Source organism: Xenopus tropicalis, chromosome 5 (genome assembly GCF_000004195.4).
Source record: "Xenopus tropicalis strain Nigerian chromosome 5, UCB_Xtro_10.0, whole genome shotgun sequence".
Classification (NCBI taxonomy): Eukaryota; Metazoa; Chordata; class Amphibia; order Anura; family Pipidae; genus Xenopus; species Xenopus tropicalis.
This window is the reverse complement of record NC_030681.2, coordinates 90,818,384-90,838,599: the sequence shown is the minus strand read 5'-3', so window position 1 is coordinate 90,838,599 and position 20,216 is coordinate 90,818,384. Positions and strand designations below refer to the sequence as shown.

General features: G+C 38.0%; 1 protein-coding gene across 1 annotated transcript; it reads right to left on the bottom strand.

Annotated features, from left to right (window-relative positions):
- Positions 1-2,278: 2,278 nt before the first annotated feature.
- On the bottom strand, positions 2,279-19,755 carry tmem30a (transmembrane protein 30A). Its single transcript, NM_203802.1, is given in 7 exon segments — positions 2,279-2,658; positions 4,746-4,955; positions 5,982-6,125; positions 6,918-7,005; positions 13,490-13,597; positions 14,571-14,684; positions 19,504-19,755. Coding segments are annotated over 7 exon segments (1,098 nt in total). The 5' UTR covers positions 19,744-19,755; the 3' UTR covers positions 2,279-2,464.
- Between the last annotated feature and the right edge of the window lie 461 nt (positions 19,756-20,216).

Sequence of the window (20,216 nt, the reverse complement as noted above, 5' to 3'; positions counted from 1 at the left end):
GATACTGCCTGCACTCTTGTTGTGGGAATTGTTACCTGCACATACCAATACTCTGTGTCGGACTGGCCCACCAGGATAACAGGAAGACTCCGGGTGGGCCCAGGTGTCAGTAGGTCCTCCTGCTCACCCAACCATTTGCCTTGTATGCCTACACCATGTAGAGGAAAGTATAGATAATAGTATGTAAAAAGTAGTAAATAAGAGATTACAAAAAGTGATTGAAGAGAAAAGGGGTTAATGGGCCAAGCATCTACGGTTTTCTGGCGGGGCCTTGGCACCCCAGTCCGACACTGCCAATACTCTTAGTCTTTTAATATATTTTTTGGGATAAAATGGTGTTTGTAAAGCTTATTTTAGATGAAATGACCCTTTAATATAAAAAAAAAAATAAATAACTTAAGAGGCATATCAGATATTGAAGAAAACATTTACATAACTGTTTTAATTACTTATATAAGACCCAGGACCAAGTACATAATATACAAGTAAAACTAACCTGCACAACAAATAAAGCAAAAACAACATTACGAACATTATAGTGATTCCAAATCTCATGCAGTTGTGAGAGCCATTTCTTTAATGCCATTAGGCTTCACTTCAGAAACAATAAGCTATTTTAAAGATTAAAACTATATATAAGCTTATATTTGGTCATCATTCAAACAATATTGGATCTCAGTATTCCAGTTTAAAACACTTTTGAATGCTCCTCTGCTTATGTTTAATTAAATGAATGGCAATACAGGGGTGGATACATTTCTTATAAGGGTAGAAACTGGGTGTATTTCTTTTTAAAGAAAAATAGCAGGAGCATATGTATACACAAAGTCTATATTAAAATAGAAAAAAAAAAAAGGATTGCTAGATAATTTATACCAGGCTCTTGGATTGTGCGTGAGGAAAAATCAGAGAGATCTTGACTTACATAAAAGGAACCACTAGCTATAAGAAACATCTTAAAGGATTCTGTGTTCAGTTAATTATGGCAACAAAATCTACATCTATACAGTTTAACAAGGCAGGACAGTATCTAGTGCAAATTAAAGCCCTCTGCAAGATAATTTGTGATATGTTACATTTGTTATGCCAAATTTCTCACTTTGACAAATAAATTATAATTGTTTGTCACCAGAAAATAGCTATGTGCAAAAGTAATTTGCCTTGCATAGTACTGAAACTAAAAGGAGAAGGAAAGGGTAATTCCAGGGGTGAAAGAAAACTTTCTCCGCTTCTTCTTTCTTTGCACAGGTGTATATGCACAGTAGAGTGAAAAGCTAAACGTTCAGTCTACTGTGCATGCGCCTGCCCACGCCAACAGGATAGAAGACAGAAGAGGAAGGCGATTACTGCAGATCAAGTTCTACACAAATACCCTGGTGGCGTTTTACTGCTAAACAGAAGCACCAGCCCAGTGTACCAGGTAAGTGATTTCAATCACTGGAGGGTTGCATAACATTTGGCACCCCTCCCTCCCAGTGATTAACCTTTTCGTCTCCTTTAATTTGTTAACTAAGAGACCAGTAGAATCAACAAGCTATATTACACATTTTCCATCTTTTTCAATACCTGCACTTAAATATTCTTTCTTTAAAACTTTGAAAAATGTACACAAGCAATAAATTACATTCTAGGCATAATGAATGAAAGATTACCCATGGAAACCAGAAATGATATCAATAACCACTCAACACGCTATCAGGGCAAAGTATTGACAGTTTCCTTCTCGAGAAGTTGCGATGGAAGCTATAAAGTATTGTATGATCTGTTCAGGCAAATATTGCCAAAGATGCTGTGAATAAGGAGTCTATTACTATAGACTGACAAGTTTTCCCTCTGTACCCAGTGTGCATATCAGAGTAGGTAGCACTGTAACAGTCTTTTAGTATTAAAGAAAACAAAAAAAAAATCTTCCCAAGCTTATGAAATTACACAGCACAGTAAAATTAAAGAATGAGAAATAATTTAGAGAATGAGGACATGGAGATTATTTAATCCTTAACTATCCTGGGTGAAAAGAGGCAGCTGTGAAAAATGTGTTTCCTTATATTTTCCCTTAGCTTATTTTAAATTATTTCACAAGCACACTGTATCCATTTTTAAAAAAAACACTAATGTATATCCACATTTTGCTGTTAAGGAGGATGCCAGAGGAAAAGTTACACAGGCAAAAAGCTAACCAGTATCACATTAAAGAAAACATGAATACGGTCTGGCAATTCCATATGTAAGGACAGAGTGAACAGAACAAAATATAGAATACGAATTTGAAACAAAGCACAAGTTTAGTTTCAATATTTCATATTTCAGCAATACTTTACTAGTTTTCTCCCAGATTACAACAAATAAAAAGGCCTTAAAATTTGTGCCCACTCATTAAAAATACTATAGCTGGAATATAGCATACATGTTTTTGTGCAGTGTGGAATTTGCCCAGATGCACATGCAAGTAGTACTGTATCAACAATTAGTTGGGAATATCAGCGCTATTGTTACGGTTTCCATATTTATGATGTATAACAAACAGTACAACACCAAGGAAAAAGCATATTGATCCCACGGTAATGTAAGCAATTCCCAAGAATGGATTTTTTCCTCCCATCCAGGAGATGGTGCTGAGAATCATCCTCTTCCTTCCATCAAAGCTGCGAACAGGGTAATCTAAAAATTATATAGGAAAGCCAAACTTTTTTTATAGTGTCACTAAAGAGGAACATGTTTATGTAGAAAGTTAGACGTCAAGATACACAGGAGTCAATAATTAATACTTATTATGTGTCACATATTTTCCTCCACCTTCTACTGAAGTGTTAGTGTAATAAAAGAAAAGAACTCTAGAGCATGGCTAACTATATTCTCCACGCACTGGTTTGTTTTTTTTCAGTAAAAGAGCTTCCATATCCCACTGGAGATGGGGGGGGGAGGGTTTCACCCTTCTCCAGAATGCAGAAATCAGACATTGCTTTGCCAGAAAGAGTGCCTTGCATTTTTCCTCTTTTGCATAGCATTAAAGGGGAACTATCACAAAAATTAAATTGTAATATAAGCTTTCTTTATTCTCTTTTCATATAGAAATTGGGGTCTGATTTTGATTGACAAGTAGGTCTAATACAGGATAGAATTTTAAACTGATTATATTTCGGAAGTTTCTTATTTTAGTCATAGGACTCATATATTGAATTTTCATTTTTGAGATAAATCCCCTTTAATTGTTAATATGTTTAATACTATGATAATGGGTAAGGAAGAGATGTAGCAATGGAAGCTTGTGTTGCTCTGTCTCTTTCAGCCTTCTGCCCATGTAACTGGGTAAGCACTAAAACAAACTAGAGATTTCTTTAAATAAAGTCCCTACTGTTAAAGTCCCTAATGCCGATTTTTAAATCCCTATTGCCAAAAAGTAACCTGCCCCCCTAAAAGGGTTTTCCACCTTTGAGTATGATGTAGAGTGTAATATTCTGAGACAATTAGCAATTGGTCTTCATTTTTTTATTAATTGTAATTAATTTTAATTATTTCAGTTTTTGTTGTCAGCTCTCCAGCTTGGAGGTTCAGTAGCTATTTGGTTGCTAGGATCCAAATTACCTTAGCAACCAGGGTGTGGTTTGAATGAAAGATTGATACATGAATAGGAAAGGGCCTGAATAGAAAAATAAGTAACAACGTAACAAAAATAATTAAACTGTAGCCTAAGAGCAATAGTTTTTTGACTCAGGGGTCAGTGACCCCCATTTGAAAGCTACAAAGAGTTAGAAAAAGGCGGCAAATAATTCAAAAACTATAAACAAATAACAACGGCTAATTGAATAGTTGCTTAGCCTTTCTATGACATACTAAAAGTTAACGTAAAGGTGAACCACAACTTTAAGATACATAAATATTTTATTAGCAAAATAATATATCAGAGGCTCTATCATAAAGGCTACTTTTTACAATTCATTCATTCAAATCCATGCATTCTTAAAAAGCACCTGCATGGGTATACATCATATTAAAAGTTAGAGGAGAAGGAAAGTAAGGCTGTGGAGTCGGTAGATAAATTCTTCGACTCAGACTCCTCAGTTTCCGATACTTCCGACTCCTCTGTTTTTAATATGCTAATGTATTTATACATTCATACAGTCAATGAAAAGCATGCTTCATGGTCACTCAACGTGTTCGTTTATGCACTGCGTGCATTGGGCTTTATTCTTATAGCAGAGAAGTAATTAATTATGACTGTTTGTGAATTGGGACATTTACACTTGCTTTATTTATTTTTTTTTATTGCCATTTAAATTTAGTCGGAGTAGGAGTCGGTTCATTTTTTGCCGACTCCGACTCCAGGTACCCAAAATTGCCTCCGACTCCTCGACTCCGACTCCACAGCCCTGAAGGAAAGGTGCAATTACTGTGGGGTGCCAAAATGTTAGGTACCCCCAGTGATTGTAATCACTTACATTATACCACAGGTTGGTGCTCCTGTTAGAAGAAAACCCCCACCAGCCCGGGGTAGCTGTGAGACATCGATCCTCTTTGTTCTTCTGTCTTTACCACGCTTGTGCATGCACAGTAGCGATAAATGCCAAAATTTAACAAAAAAAGATGGCTTTTCACTCTACTGAGAATGCACCGGCTCTAGGATTCGGAAGATAGACGACAGAATGAAGAGGATCGCTCGTTCACAGCTACCCCACAATAGCTATGTTTCTATGAACTTTATTTCCCTTATAAAACATTTAAATTACTAATATTGTTGTAAAGGATACTGTATTCAACAACAAGAGAGTAATTGCCAGGTGCCAGAGTTGGATATGTAGCATCAGTCTTCTCTATCAAACGATAAAGCTTTCTGAATGTAGGCAAAGCAGCAGTACGCATCCATACAATAAAATCTTCATTGATGAATCCATTGTTATCGGGCTCACTTGGATCTAGCTCATAAACTGTTTTTTTCCAGTTAATTGGCTTTGTTGTACCTGGAATAAATGCAGAAAGGAGGAGATCAAGATTACACAAAGCTCCCAAAAAAAAAAAAGAAAAATCTTTTGCTGTTTACGTGACTAAAATAAGCACAATCAGAACTACTTTTTTCTATCCAGACTCATGGGCATTCTGAAAAAAAAGGCACAGAAAATGCAATAATGACAGGTAATAAATGCACAAATATATTGAGTATACCTAAAGGGTTGTTGCCCCTAAAGCTTTTGGCTTAACACTACACAGCAAAATAAAGTAGAACATTGTAGCTCACATATTCTACTCTCTAGTACTAGTTTCTGCTTATAGCCCCAAAAAAGCTAGTATTGGTAGTGGGTTTGTCATCCATTGGATTTATACAGATGTGGTCAATATTCATGTGTTTTCAATAACTATTCTAAAATAATTTCATCCACTGCACAAATCCCTTTAGATTTAAAAAAAATAAAATTAAAAAAAAAAATAGACTGACAAAATTATTTTTAAAATTAATTTACATTCGGCTTAATACTGGTAACACATGCATGGGAAATAATAACTGATTTCAAGTGAATCCTAATGGGATGAGTGAGCTTTCTATGTCTTTCTTCTGAAAATCTGGAATGCTCTTTTGCAAAGTGCTCCAGTTGTCCCAGATTTAAAAGAGGTTAAGCATTGCCATTTCAGGGTAGAGAAAATGTCCCCAGAAGCCCGTTAATGCTAGCACATGACCAGTGGAGGGGGGGGGGTTCGGCACCATGTAGTTATGCCACTGACTCAACAAGAACAGCAACAGAATCTATATACTGATGTCTAGTTGAAGTACAAATATTCAAGAAACAAAAAACAGCTACTCTGTGCTTATTCAGATTTAAATGTACAATTTCATCTATAGCAGAATGTAAAGCATTAGTACTTTTGGATTGATTGATCATGCAGTGAATAAACTAAAATTATACCCCCTCCCAAAAAAAAAAAAAAAACACTGTTCAATATATGACACACTCTTTTAAAAACATTAGAAACAGCCGGGCTCCTTAACTTACCTGCAAAAACAGCTTCTAGGTTACTTGCATTTCCAGTGGGATTTTTGAACTTCACATTTTTATCTGTCCACCAAGCAATACCTTTTTTGACCAGTGGAATCTGTTTTTCTGCACCATTCACAATTTGATACAGAACTAGTGTGTCTATATATAAAAAAGAAAATAGGAATGAGAAACAATGTGGCATTTCACTTTTATTTTACACTACCATGCTAACTGCTACCAGTACCCTCTTGTAGCTAACTGTTCCTGTTACTTATTAACATGTCCCCAAATTCTCCTACATATTAAAGAACCAGTAATACCAAAAACTGGATTATGGATTTGTCTGGTCAACAACTGCAAATAACACAATTATCTGCAACAAATCTTCTTTGCCGCGGGCAACTAATCTCCCCATCACTACAATTTCCCGAAGTTGCCCTGTCATAAGACCTTTTCTTATTCTACTTTATCTCACTGATTTTTAACCTACAGGAGTGCTATAAATGTTAAAATCCATAATAAATAAGCTGCATAATGCATTCTAAACCAATCTTTGGATTGCAAAGCTTACTCCCAAACATAAACAAACTGGTTTCCTGAGAACGATAAAGAAGCTGTGCAATAACAAGCAAACTATTAATCTTACAAAAGGTAAAAAGTGGCAGCACACTGCTACATTCTGCAGATATAATCAATGGTAAAACTTAACACAATTATGAGATAATACAATAAAAGGAGCATGGTTTGCTACTGGTCTTGTAACCTACACCAACCAATAAGTAGTGATAAGCTAGGATTCAAATGAATCCAAGTGCCTGACCAAACTGAATCCAAACCCTTAAAATTACATGTGGAAAATTTGAATTCAGGCAACCTTCATCTACTGGTCAGCTGTTCAAACAAATATCATATTACATTTTCTTGTTCCAGCCTAATACAGGGATAACTTACCATTAAACATACTGTTGGCAATGGCACCACATGGAGCAATAGGCTTACTTCCATTGGTTCGGTATGGCTCACACTCCTTACTTGGGTTCTGCAGATTAATTTATAACATTATAACTCAGGTGTAAAAACAAACTATATATGGGGTTAAGTTAATAAAAGGATTCCAAAACAAAATTACTGAATGTAGAACTTCACTATTACAAGCACTGATGTCTACTGCATCTTTCCTTTAGTTACCTTTATTTATCTTTCACATAATAATATGCTCTGCCTCTGTTCAAGGAGAAGCTAGCAATTAGCATAACTAAGCATTTGTACCTTTAAAGAAGTACTAAAAGTTACGCAAAGTGCTGCAAGCAGCTATACAGCCTGTTTATTCAGTAAGCGGTAAGGGCTCTGGCACACGGGGGAGATTAGTCGCCCGCGACAAAACTCCCTGTTCGCGGGCGACTAATCTCCCCGAGTTGCCATGACCCGCCATCCCGCCGGCGGGATGGCACACGCGGCGGTGCGATTTCCCGAAATCGCCGGAAAAGACTCGCAAGTCTTTTTCGGCGATTTCGGGAAATCTCGCCGCTGACTTACATGTTCGCCGGCGGGATGGCGGGTCATGGCAACTCGGGGAGATTAGTCGCCCGCGAACAGGGAGTTTTGTCGCGGGCGACTAATCTCCCCCATGTGCCAGAGCCCTAAAGGGGTGAAGACATACACAGCTACTTACGTACTTCACATCTGGCTGAGCAGTGCCACGAGGAGGTGGAGAACACAGACAACTCCTACTCATATATAAATCTGCAGACTGCGACTCGTTGTGGACATAAGTGACTGCTTTTAAACACTAATCAAGTGTGAGTGCAATACTAACTTATTTTATTAGTTAAATAAACAGTTTTCACTACGGACAGTGCGCCTTCTTTTTAATCTGAACAGAGGAGGATTTTGAACCATTGGGGAGTGAACTCCACTGCTATATGCATAAGTAGGTAATCTTACTATCTACCAGGTGAAGAATATAACCACAAGAGAGTGGACTGCTGATTTAGAACACGTGCAATCCCTTTTCTACTATACTGATTCTCTTTAAAAGGGAAACTACATTTAAATTAATTCTTAAGGATTTACTGCACGGAGTGCTATATTAAATATAATACTACACTAGATTTAATTTTGGTCTCTCTCGCCTCAGGTGCTGGTTTAAAGGACATGTAAAGCCTACATTTGCCTACAATGTATATCAGTTGGGCACCTCTCCCCCACCCAAATGGCATAATTTGTACTGCATATATCCCCTTCCACTTGCCTGCACCATCACAGTTTCCTAAAGTAAATAGCAGCTTTCACCCGGTGGCCATTTTTCCTCTGATACATAATCAGTTACATTTAAATATGCAAACAGCATACACACACAGACCCTTATTCAGCATATATTTCATCAAGAATACAGGCTCACACAGGCGGAACTGTCTCTAATAAAAGTTCTGCTTTGTTTGAGCACTGTAATGGTAAAGCTGAGCTCAGAAGAAAAAAATGAAGCAGACAGTTAGAGCTGAGTTTCTATGGGAACCAGCAATGCCATCTCTTCACTGGCTGCTAGACTGGGGGGGCAATTAGTAATCTGAGCTTAGAACAACTGAGCATGCCCACAAGCCAACAGCCAAAGCAAATTCCTGAGGGAGGGGGCTGAGTGGGTTACAGGAGAAGAAGGAAATCTAAGTGATAAAGGAGATTTTGCAGCCTTACTATTAAACCCTGGACAACCAGTGTGGCAGGTATTGAAAGATTTCAAAGAGGCTGTTCACTGATTAAATTTGTGTGTGTGGGGTTTACATGTCCTTTAATCTGGAAAGTTGGACACTGAGCTACTTAGTAGCAGCTACTAAACACCAGAGAATACCTTGCCATAGACAATACTGAGAATTGCCTGTTAAAAAACACACATAGAGACAATTATCAGTAGATGATCAGCATTGTCTATTTCTGTAGCCGTGACAAGTAGCTGCGACTAGAAGCATTGTGTGTATTCAACCGAAAAGTAGCAATACAAGGGCCGATAAAAGCTGCTGAGAGTCTGAGCTGGCCCATGCATGGGGCCCTTAGACCAGGTATCGATCAGACAAGTCCAAAAACCCTGTCAGGGCGAAGAGTGCATTAGCGAAGACTTTTTTGTTGGGGGAGGATATTTGCAGGCGGCTTTCCGTTGGAATACTAGAAAAGATATATTAATATACATCAGGTAATCACTATTTGGGGAGGCAAATCCTCTCTAAACCTTAATTATTCTCTTGCTACCTTAAAGGATAAGGAAATGTAAAATCACTAGGGGTGCCAATAATTGTAATCTCTTACTATACCCCGGGTTGGTGCTCCTGAAAATCGTACAGGGGTAGCTGTATTTGTTCTTCCGAATTCCGGGCCGGCTCACGTGCAGTAGGGTGAAAGTGACGACTTTCTTGTTAAAGTTCAGCCTTTCACACTACTGTGCATGCAAGGAACAGTAACACCAAAAAATGAAAGAGCTTTAAAGTAATTGAAATATAATGCACTGTTGCCCTGCACTGGTAAAACTGGTGTGTTTGCTACAGTAACACTACTATAATTTATATAATAAGCTGCTGTGTAGCCACGGGGGCAGCCATTCAAGCTGGAAAAGAGGAGAAAAGGCACAGGTTACATAGCAGATAACAGATAAGTTCTGTAGAATACAATAGTGTTTTATCTGTTATCTGCTATGTGCCTGTGCCTTTTCTCCTTTGAATGGCTGCCTCCATGGCTACATAGCAGCTTATTTATATAAATTATAGTAGACTTTCTGAAGTAAACACACAACTTTTACCAGTGCAGGGCAGCAGCACATTATATTTTAGTTACTTTTATACACTTTCATTTTTTGGTGTTACTGTTCCTTTAAGCATGCATTTGAAGCAATGCTTTTGTGACTGAAGAAGTCTTTTTAAATACCATGAAAGCAGAAGGTACTGAAGATCAAATAAGGTCAATGTATTTATAAACAAGGTAAATACGACAAGTATTAAAAGAGCTTTATGCAATTTGCCCTTTGATGTGCATTGATTATTTTCACTTAAATAATTAACTAGTGTCTTCAAATTTTAAAGTTATGGGTGAAAGTAAGCTTACAATACATTTTCTATGATGCCTACAATAGGTCAATAAACAAATGAAGTGACAGTTTATCAAACATGTATTCATTTTTACATTTAATTATATATTGCACGCGCAACTTGTATATTTGTGCACAGAGATTAGACGCCGCAATGAGTTTTAAAAAAAACGCGGTGACTTATTGCCTCCTCTGTCTTTGCTCTAAAGCATTTCATCTGCTGGGGTATTAATCTCTCTTTATTGATATGTTCTGGGAACACAATGTTCTGTGTCTGTTTAAAACTATACCAGCAGGTATTTGAAGATATAGATTCAAATATATTCCTATATACTAATAGAAAGTATAGGTTTATGAAAACCTTTTTGAAGCCTTCTGGAGAATTGTTTCTGTGCAAATCTTAATACATTTTTTAGGCCATTAATATCAAATTATTTTCATGCAATTTTTAATCAATATTGGAAACAATAAAAAAACAAAACACTGTATATACAGTATTAAAGAGCCGATTCCATGGCACTGCATCCTATCACAATAAAACATTTAGAGGTTGCTTTGTTATTGCTCATTAGCTATAAATCTTTTACTGGAAAAAGTCCCTCTGCTTTCCATAACAGGCGGTGCCAATCATTGTCCCAGCACAATTGAACAAAGTGAGGGAGGGGTTTGACAATTCTGTGAGAGTAAGGTTGGGGGGGGGGGGTGGAATGGTTTTGTTAATAATGTATCTGTACTTAATCTGCAGATAAAAATTAACATGCTCAACACATAGGGGCACATTTACTAATCCACGAACGTCCGAAAAGCGTCCGAATGCGTTTTTTTCGTAGCGTTACGACTTGCGCAAATTGTCGCGACTTTATCGTAGCCTTCGCGCAGAGTACGCAAGTTTCGGATTCATTCAAGCTTCAGTATCGTGACTTTTCTTGGGCCAGGTTGGAGCTGCAGAGTGCCATTGAGTCCTATGGGAGGCTTCCAAAATCATGCTAAGTCTGAAGGTTTTGCCCGCAGTTTACGAGCGCTCAATCCGAAAAAGTTGCGACAAGATACGAGCAAATCGTAACGGCTACGAAAAAGTCGCGACAATTCGCGCAAGTTGTAATTGTTCCGAAAACGTCGCGACAATTTACGAAAAAGTCTTAACAGCTACGAAAAAATCGCAAAATACCGATCATTACGAAAAAAACACATTTGGACGCTTTTCGGACGTTCGTGGATTAGTAAATGTGCCCCTATATGCTGCCCCTATGTAGCAGTTTGAAGTTTTATTTTGTTTTTATGGGATCATTTCTATTTCAATTCCCTGGAGGCTGTTTAGACTATAACTTTGGTATTCCAGAAAGTTTTATGTCATAGTAAGGTAGGATTTTATCTTTAGGCTAGGTTTGCATCTTTTATTGTGATAGTTTGTCCTCTATATTTTCTCCTCATACTGGAAAACCCAAATATGGCTATTTTAAAAACTGAATGTACAAATTAATTATATGCAAAAACAAAGACCATGTGTAATTTTAATTTTGATTGCTATGTCCTACAATATACTAATTGTTATTTTTAGGTAAACCTAAAGTACCACTCAAATTCAACATAATGTTTCTAAAGTACAGGTATGGGACCTGTTATCAAGAGTGCTCGGGACCTCCAGATAAGGAATCTTTTTCAGAATTTAGATCTCCATACCTTAAAAGGCAGGGATCCCCAACCTTTCGTACTTGCGAGCCACAGTCAGATATAGAATGTCTTGGAGAGCAACACAAGCATCATAAAAGTTCATGGAGGTGCCAAATAAGGAATAAGATTGGCTATTAGGTAGCCTCTATGCACACTATCAGCTTACAGGGGGCTTTATGTGATAGTAAATCTTGTTTTTATTTAACCAAAACTTGCCAGGAATTCAAAAATAACTCCATGGTTTGGGGGCACTGAGAGCAACATCCAAGGGATTGGTGAGCAACATATTGCTCACGAGCCACTGGTTGGGGATCACTGCCTTAAAGGAGAAGGAAAGGTAAAAACTAAATAAGCTTTTTCAGAAAGGTCTATGTAAATACAGCCATAAGCACTCACAGAAATCCTGCACCGAGTCCTCTATCAAAAGAAACACAGGATTTCTTGTTTCCTTTTTGGAAACATGTTCTTTGGTATCAGACTTCCTCTCTTTTAGGGCTCCTTCAGGTTTGGGGTTTGAGTCTGCTCAGTCCTCTCCTCTCTCCCCTTACCTTCTCCTGCTCCCCTAGAGCTGGGCGGTATGACCAAAAATTTATATCACGGTATTTTTCAAGATTATAACGGTATCACAGTATTTGACGGTATTTTTTTTTCCAATTAACATTGGTGGCCAGGGCCCCTAAATATTGCTATTGAGACAATTAGTATTTAATCCACAGGGAACAAAGTTGAAAATATATGGAAAGGCTCATGTTGGTACAATTCCTCAGGAGGTTCTAAATCGGTATATGAAGCACTGCTTCATGCAGTTCTGTACTTGGAATGTGCAATTTTGGGAGGTTTGTACCAGTGAGGCGCCAGTAGAGGGAGCATGTGACCAGCTAAGCAGGAAGCTTTCCCCCCACTTTCCCCTTATAATTACGATTATTATTTATAAACACCACCCCCCATACAGCAAGTTGGCCAGCGCTGCGGCCCGTGCCGCTTCGGGTTGCGCCCCGTGCGTACATGACGTCAGTACGCACGGGTGCACCGTACGTACTGACGTCATGTACGCACGGGGCGCAACCCGATCATCACCGGTATGGGGGTATTTCAAAAATTAATATCGGTTTTTTAAAAAACGGTATTCGGTATTTTACGGTATACCGCCCAGCACTATGCTCCCCCCTCTCATAAAAATGCATAAGAACTCACTTCCCCCACCTTTAGGAATGTGTGATCTGAGCTTCCAACAGCTATAACTGCAGCAGGAAGCTACCAAGACCAAGCTAAAATGGCAGCTGCTATCAGAGGGAGCTTCTAGAGTTCTTTACTCTAGTACAGCTTTCGCCTGAATAAATATAGTGTTCTAGGTGGCACTAATGTGGCGAATCTATTGGCAGTAAAATGACTTTGTTTCTCCTTTACATCTACTAAAATATAATTTAAAAAATAAACCCAATAGGAATGTTTAGCCTCCAATAAGGATTAATTACATCTTAGTTGGGGTCAAGTACCGTTTTATTATTATGGAGAAAAAGGAAACCATTTATAATAATTCAAATTGTTTGCTTAAAATGGAGTATATGGGAGATGGCCTTCACCTAATTTGGAGTTTTAACAGATCCCATCTCTGCATTACAGATGCATTCAAAGGTAGGACCACAAAAAATAGAGTTCAGAGAGCTCCATGTATGAGAATGAAGAGAGTAACCAGACACTCCATATTTTCATAGATGGACCTAACCAAGAAGTCTTCTGCAAAGAGACAGGTAAATCTCAATAAAACAATAATGGTACTTACTGTAAGAGAATTTTTGTCTCCATTTAGTTGACTATCATCTCTGGATTTGACATATCGACGATGATTCTGATAGAAGTTTGATAGTCCATAATACATAAAAACATTGCTCTGCAAAATAGCATCAACATATATAAATATTTTGATACTGTACACATAAAGCAACGTGTTTAAAAGGGATCTGTACAGCCCACTTTTACATGAGCTCATTCAGTTGGGCTTATGAAGAAAAGGTGCATTTAACACTGAACTTTCACCCATGTGCCCAAATCAGGCCAAGGTTTTGCTGTATATGACCAGTTTAACGTGTAACCCAACCCCTCGCTAAACTTGTTCCATTGTAAAGTGATTCTAATACTTTGATTTCCATATTCTGGAAAGTTGAGAGAATTAGTCCTAGAACCCATCACTTCACAATGGAACAAGGTGAGGGGAGGGTTGTATCACACTGTAAGCCTTAGTGGGGAGTAGGGAACCTGTCCCTGTAGTGAAGACTGAATATCCTGTTTTTCTTTCAGTCTGGGAAATCAGGTATAAAAAAAAAAAAAAAGCACATGCACACCAAGGCATCACCAGTGATTTATTCCCAGTGCCAAAATCTTGGCGACTCCACTCCCTATGAATGCTCAATAAATTAAAAATAGCAGCACTTAAAAGCAAATGGCAAATGGGGACTAGCCTATGTTACACAACTTCTATTTGTCTGGGTTCAAGCCCCTTCGTCAGCTGTATATAGGATAATATCCACCTATTGTAAAATATAAGGATATATATTTTTCAGGATATTTAAAATTCCAGTTTTACTTTTTTCACAGGACCAAAAAAGAAAAAATAGTGTAAAATCCAAGAAAATATAAAATGCAGTGCGTTAATTATTGGTCTGTCAAAAAATAAATAAATAAAATTAGGGTATGTAAAACTGAGGTTTTACCATGTATAATTTTTGTATGTGATACATACATACATAATGTAATAATTATGCATAAACACACACAGCTTTGTGCTTCTGAAAATTAAAGCACGATGTGTTCATTTTTAGAATTTAACAACTCAAAACAAAAATCATACACATCAAAGAACTTACCTCAAATGCATAATCTAAAGTAAAATTAATAGTGCAAGTACATGGTGGGTCATTCAAGGTGACATTTAAGCACTTGTAGCAAGGACTGCTGGGATCTATTCCAGTGTAGTCAATCTAAACAATAGTAAAATATAAGCATTTAAGTGTAAAGTTATAATATTTCACAACATGGTCAGAAATTCCAATTATTCTTCGGCATCATAAATATACAAACACAAAATATAACACAAGTGTAACAAAAACGTAGAAAAAAATAAATACTTGTATATTCAAAACTACTCTTCCCATGTGGATGGTAAAAATGCCATTAAAGGAACAGTAACACCAAAAAATGTATATATTTTAAAGAAATTAAACTATAATGTACAGCGACCCTGCACTGGTAAAAGTTGTGTGTTTTGCTTCAGAAACATTAATAGAGTTTATATAAACCCTGCTGTGTAGCCATGGGGGCAGCCATTTAAAAGAAGAAAAGGCACAGGTTATATAGCAGCTAACAGATAAACCCTGTAGAATACAATGGTGTCTTATCTGTTATCTGCTATGTAACCTGTGCCTTTTCTCCTTTTTTCCAGCTTGAATGGCTGCCCCCATGGCTACACAGCAGCGTATTTATATAAACTATAGTAGTGTTCCTGAAGCAAACACCCCAGTTTTACCATTGCAGAGCAACAGTACGTTATATTTCAATTACTTTAGAACAATTTCATTTTTTTTGTTCCTTTAAGTGAAGCATCAGGCTCATGAAGGGAGGGACATGAAAATGTGCTAAGGGAAGGGCAGGAAAGTATTTTTATTTTCAAATAGATGAAAGGGCAAGGCTTTTACAGAGATTGTGAAATGTTCTTACTGTGTTTAATTTGAATGTAATTTTAATATACCAACAAGCACATATATTAATCTTTATTCAGTAAATGTGCCTCTATTTTATTAAATCTTTGTTAATTATTAATCTAGCCTACTTGCATAGATTAATTCCAAAAATAATATTGCTTCGATATATGCAGGATCTTGCATGCATTTTTATTCTGCCGGCACCAGTTTTCCTCACCATTCTCATCCTTCTCTCTAAAGCAGTGGGTCCCAATAGAAGATACAAATATACATGTAGACTTTTAGTTGGTGATTGATTAGTAGTTTAAAAAGTCACACATTGCCCACAAACATCTCCATTAGATTCTTTTTTTTTTCTTGCTTCCTATTTCTCAGATACCTTGCAAACATGACCTTCAAAGTATACAATCACATTTAGAATTAACGCATTAACACTTCAAATAGGAAATCAATTGCATTGTTTTCTGCCGAGACAGCATAAACGTTATTCATCCTTTTCGATGATGTTAAGCTAATGATGTGTGAAAGAGGCATTTTAACAACCTCTTTTACCCAGCATAAATGCTCCTGTCTGTCACACCATAATGTTAAAGGAACAGTAACACCAAAAAATGAAAGAGCTTTAATGTAATAAAAATATAATGCACTGTTGCCCTGCACTGGTAAAACTGGTGAGTTTGCTACAGTAACACTACTATAATTTATATAATAAGCTGCTGTGTAGCCACGGGGGCAGCCATTCAAGCTGGAAAAAAGGAGAAAAGGCACAGGTTACATAGCAGATAACAGATAAGTTCTGTAGAATACAATAGTGTTTTATCCGTTATCTGCTATGTGCCTGTGCCTTTTCTCCTTTGAATGGCTGCCTCCATGGCTACATAGCAGCTTATTTATATAAATTATAGTAGACTTTCTGAAGTAAACACACAGCTTTTACCAGTGCAGGGCAGCAGCACATTATATTTTAGTTACTTTTATACACTTTCATTTTTTGGTGTTACTGTTCCTTTAACAAATTCACCTACCAGCTAAGCACATCACATGATTTTTAGCTTGCACAGGCTAAAGCTGGCCACACACATGGAGATTTAAGATCTTTCGTGCAACCACTGGTCACACGAAAGATCGTTCCAACCCCCACTGACATTCAGGACTGAATCGTCAGATATGGAGGTAGAAACAATAAGATTTCTACCTCCTTCTGTCGATTCAGCCCTGAAGGCAGATTTTGCTCAGGCGCCTTTTTTAGCAGCCTTGTGCGATATCGGTCGCCTCACCGAGCTGCCATACACGCACTGAATATCGTACGAAACTATCGGTGCGTGTATGGTCAGCTTAAGCAAAATGGCTGAAGCATAACTTAATTGTGGTACACGTTTCCAAGTTTTTTTTCCTACAATGATGTTTTTATGAGAGTGTTACTTATTATTCTTGTTAAAAACCTTTTAACTGTTTTGGCATTATGAGATGCAGAGTCTGACAATGTTGCTGGTTAGCCAGTGTGTATCATGCTTTTAGTGTATTAAAATTTATTTTGTTCATACTATACTCTGGAGTTGGGTAATCTTAACTTATGCAACATAAGCACACTGACCAGAAGAGATAGGTTGAAGACACACGGGGCGATAAGTCACCGCGACTTTTTAAAAAGTCGCGGCAACTAATCTGCACAGCGAAAATGCCAGCGATTAGTGGCAGCGACATCCATTATAATCTATGGGAGAAAAATTGCGGAAACCAATCGCCCGTGTGTCTTCCCCCTTACTGTGAAGCACCAAGAGTTCATCTTAAAGGATAAGTAAGCCTTTTTATTTTAAAATCCCTAAAATGACTCTAAACAGCCCCATAATGATATACCGCTCTCCATAGATTGAGTCTGATGCCCTTTCTTATTGTGGCTTCTGCTTTAAAAACCCAGTGTGTGAGCTTTAGCCTATAAGATGAACACATGCATATGGAATTTTCTTGGAGCTCTTTCGGATTAGTTCCCAGAATTCCTTTAAACATGCTATATAAATCAGTTACTTCCTTATCTAGCTGTCCTGCCTCCTTCAGTATACTGAGCTTTCCTTCTCCTTTGAATAGGAAGTCAGCCAAGTAGGTAGGTTGCCCAGCTTCCTATTCAAAGGAGAAGGAGGGCTCAATATAATAATGGGGTGGAGCTTCATACTAGACAAGGAAGTAACTATTTTCTGCAACATTTTAGCTTTTAAAGCTGGCCATACACTGAAAGATTGGCTTGCCACACCCGACAGGCCTACCCAGCCAATATCTGGCATAAAATTGCCCATCTCTCGATAGGGCAGGTTTGATTTTCCTGTTGAAACAGGAACTGCATCAGCTTGTTGATGAAATCCTTGGTCCAATGGCCCATATACCCAGCTAGGGACAAACAATCAAATTAGCCCAATATCACCCACCGTAGGTGGGCATATCGGGGGAAATGAACAGATCATATTGTGTATGACCACCTTAAGATCACCAAGCAAGCCATCAGTAACCCCAACCAACAAATTTTTTATTTTGGTTACATACATAATATACACTAAACCAACAACATAGTGCAAATAGCGTTTACAGCCTTATTCTGACCAGATCTCTGTAAGGTTACATTTGTATTTTTTTACTGAAAGTGCATTTTCAAGACCCTGTATGTAAGTATCTTACATTTAACACACACTGCTGACACAAAACTATAATTGTTTGGGCTAAAGAGTATTTACCATAGGTGGAGGAAAAATGTAAAGCATATAAAAAAAATGATAATGAAATAAAAGTGAAAAACACAGGTTACTAGCATCTAAAGGTTCATGAAACCTGTTGTACTGTAAAAGCTATAGGAACAATAATATTTAGCAGTCAGCAATAGGCTGCATTTGTAGCCTTGTTGTGTGCTCAGCTACTACGGCACAGTGTCTCCTGTGTCTTTACAGTGGCAGCTGTATAGCTCTATGACAAACTGGCCTAGTTCATTGTTCAGTTGAACTAATATGCCCCTGCAAACACTGAGGCCGAGTATGGTGTGTTAAAGGAGACATATCCTATAAAAATTATGAATGTACCAGTGAATTATACTCCTCTAGATACAGAAGGATTGTGCTTAAAAATGTTGTGTTTCTGACTGATTTATTGAGAAATTCCACAAAAACCCCACTAGCCCCGCCCACCTGTTCCACATCCTGCTGGCTGAATTCTCTGGATGAGCTGGGGTGCCGGTGGCCCTCCGTACCCTGCACTGTAGGATAGGAATCAATCAGCAGCTAGGCTGACCTGATAGGGAACTGAAGCCTGTCTGTGCTTCTGTGAGTGCAGGGCTGTGATTGGCTCTCCCCCTCCTACTGTGCTTCTGGCAGGGACCGTAAGGACACGCCCACCCCTCATTTGAAACCCAGACAGGGACCTGAGAGGATCTAAAGGGAGCTCCAATAAAGGGGCCATTGTTACAGATAGGATTAATGTTTAGCCCAAAGGGAAACCAGCACCGTATATTATTCATATTTGCCTACAAAATAAGCGTTTTTCCCCATTTATCCAATATGTCTCCTTTAATAAACTATTCATGTTGCGACAGAGACAGCGTTGGTGTAAGCAGTTGAAAGGACCCATGCCGATATATTAAAATCATTAATTGTTATTCAGTGACTAAGGGTTATGTACGGCTAACAGGTGCCTATAACACCAATGGCCCTTGCAGCCACACAGGTCCAACTTATATGTGACAGTATAGATTTAGTGCAACAGCAAATCATTTTCCCATAAGCGCTCATTCTTACATTATGAGGACAGGTTTGGCCCTTATTTTTTGAGTCAAGCGAGTACCATACAAATTGTTAGAGAGAAGGTATTTGAGAGCAGGCACATCCCCATTAGATGATTAAATCACTTTATTTCCTTACTACTAACCTTGGAATGCATCAGCTAAGGAAGCCTTGTCATAGCAACGTGACTATAGCTACACTAGTTTGGTTACGGACTTCTATACATCGTTACCATGTTGTATAACCTTAAATTCAAAGTATATTGTTTAACCCCCATAACTCACGACGGGTCTATCCTGCTAACACGCCCTATGGCACCTTAATTCAGAGCGCCCCCTCACCTCGAATTCCCGGATGTTATTGGAAGTGACAAAAATGCCGATCCCGATGGGAATAAACACGATCCCGATAATAAAGAACGCTGGTAGAACGGTACCGGCTGTGAGAATGGGCTGCCAGGCAGGGAGGCGCTGCTGTTTGAAGGCCGTATTATCAGGCTTTTTGCTCTTCCCTAAATTAGGACCAACACCCGACGTGTGATTATGTCCATCTTCCTCCTTGGCATTATAATTCATCGCCATCGGAAACTATCCCCTTCTACCGAACTAGTAAATAAGAGCAGAGAAGCTGAGAAATTCGGAACCTTCCGCTTCCCTATAACAAACTCCGCAACTCCGGCAACTTCCGTTTACGTCAGAAGAGGGCTAAACGCGGAAGTAATGACTGCGCAGGCGCAGACTAATTAGCGTATGTTATGTAGTATATGATTAATGTTAAAGGGATGTTTTACCTTCACGTTAACTAGCGTATTAAAGAATGTGTGCAACTTTTTAATTCGTTTGGGTTAAAATAGTGGAAAAAGTTACCATTTTGTTTACAGTAGCTTGTGATTCTGGAATGCCCCTATGTGCTTGTTTTTAGAGACATATAACTTAAATCGGAAATATGACTAAATCCATACAAGCCTTGGCGTTTTGGAACAACAAAGCACCCTTTTAATACTAAATGAAAATACAAAAGACAATGTATTTTCTTAATTACCTTAGAAAAAGCA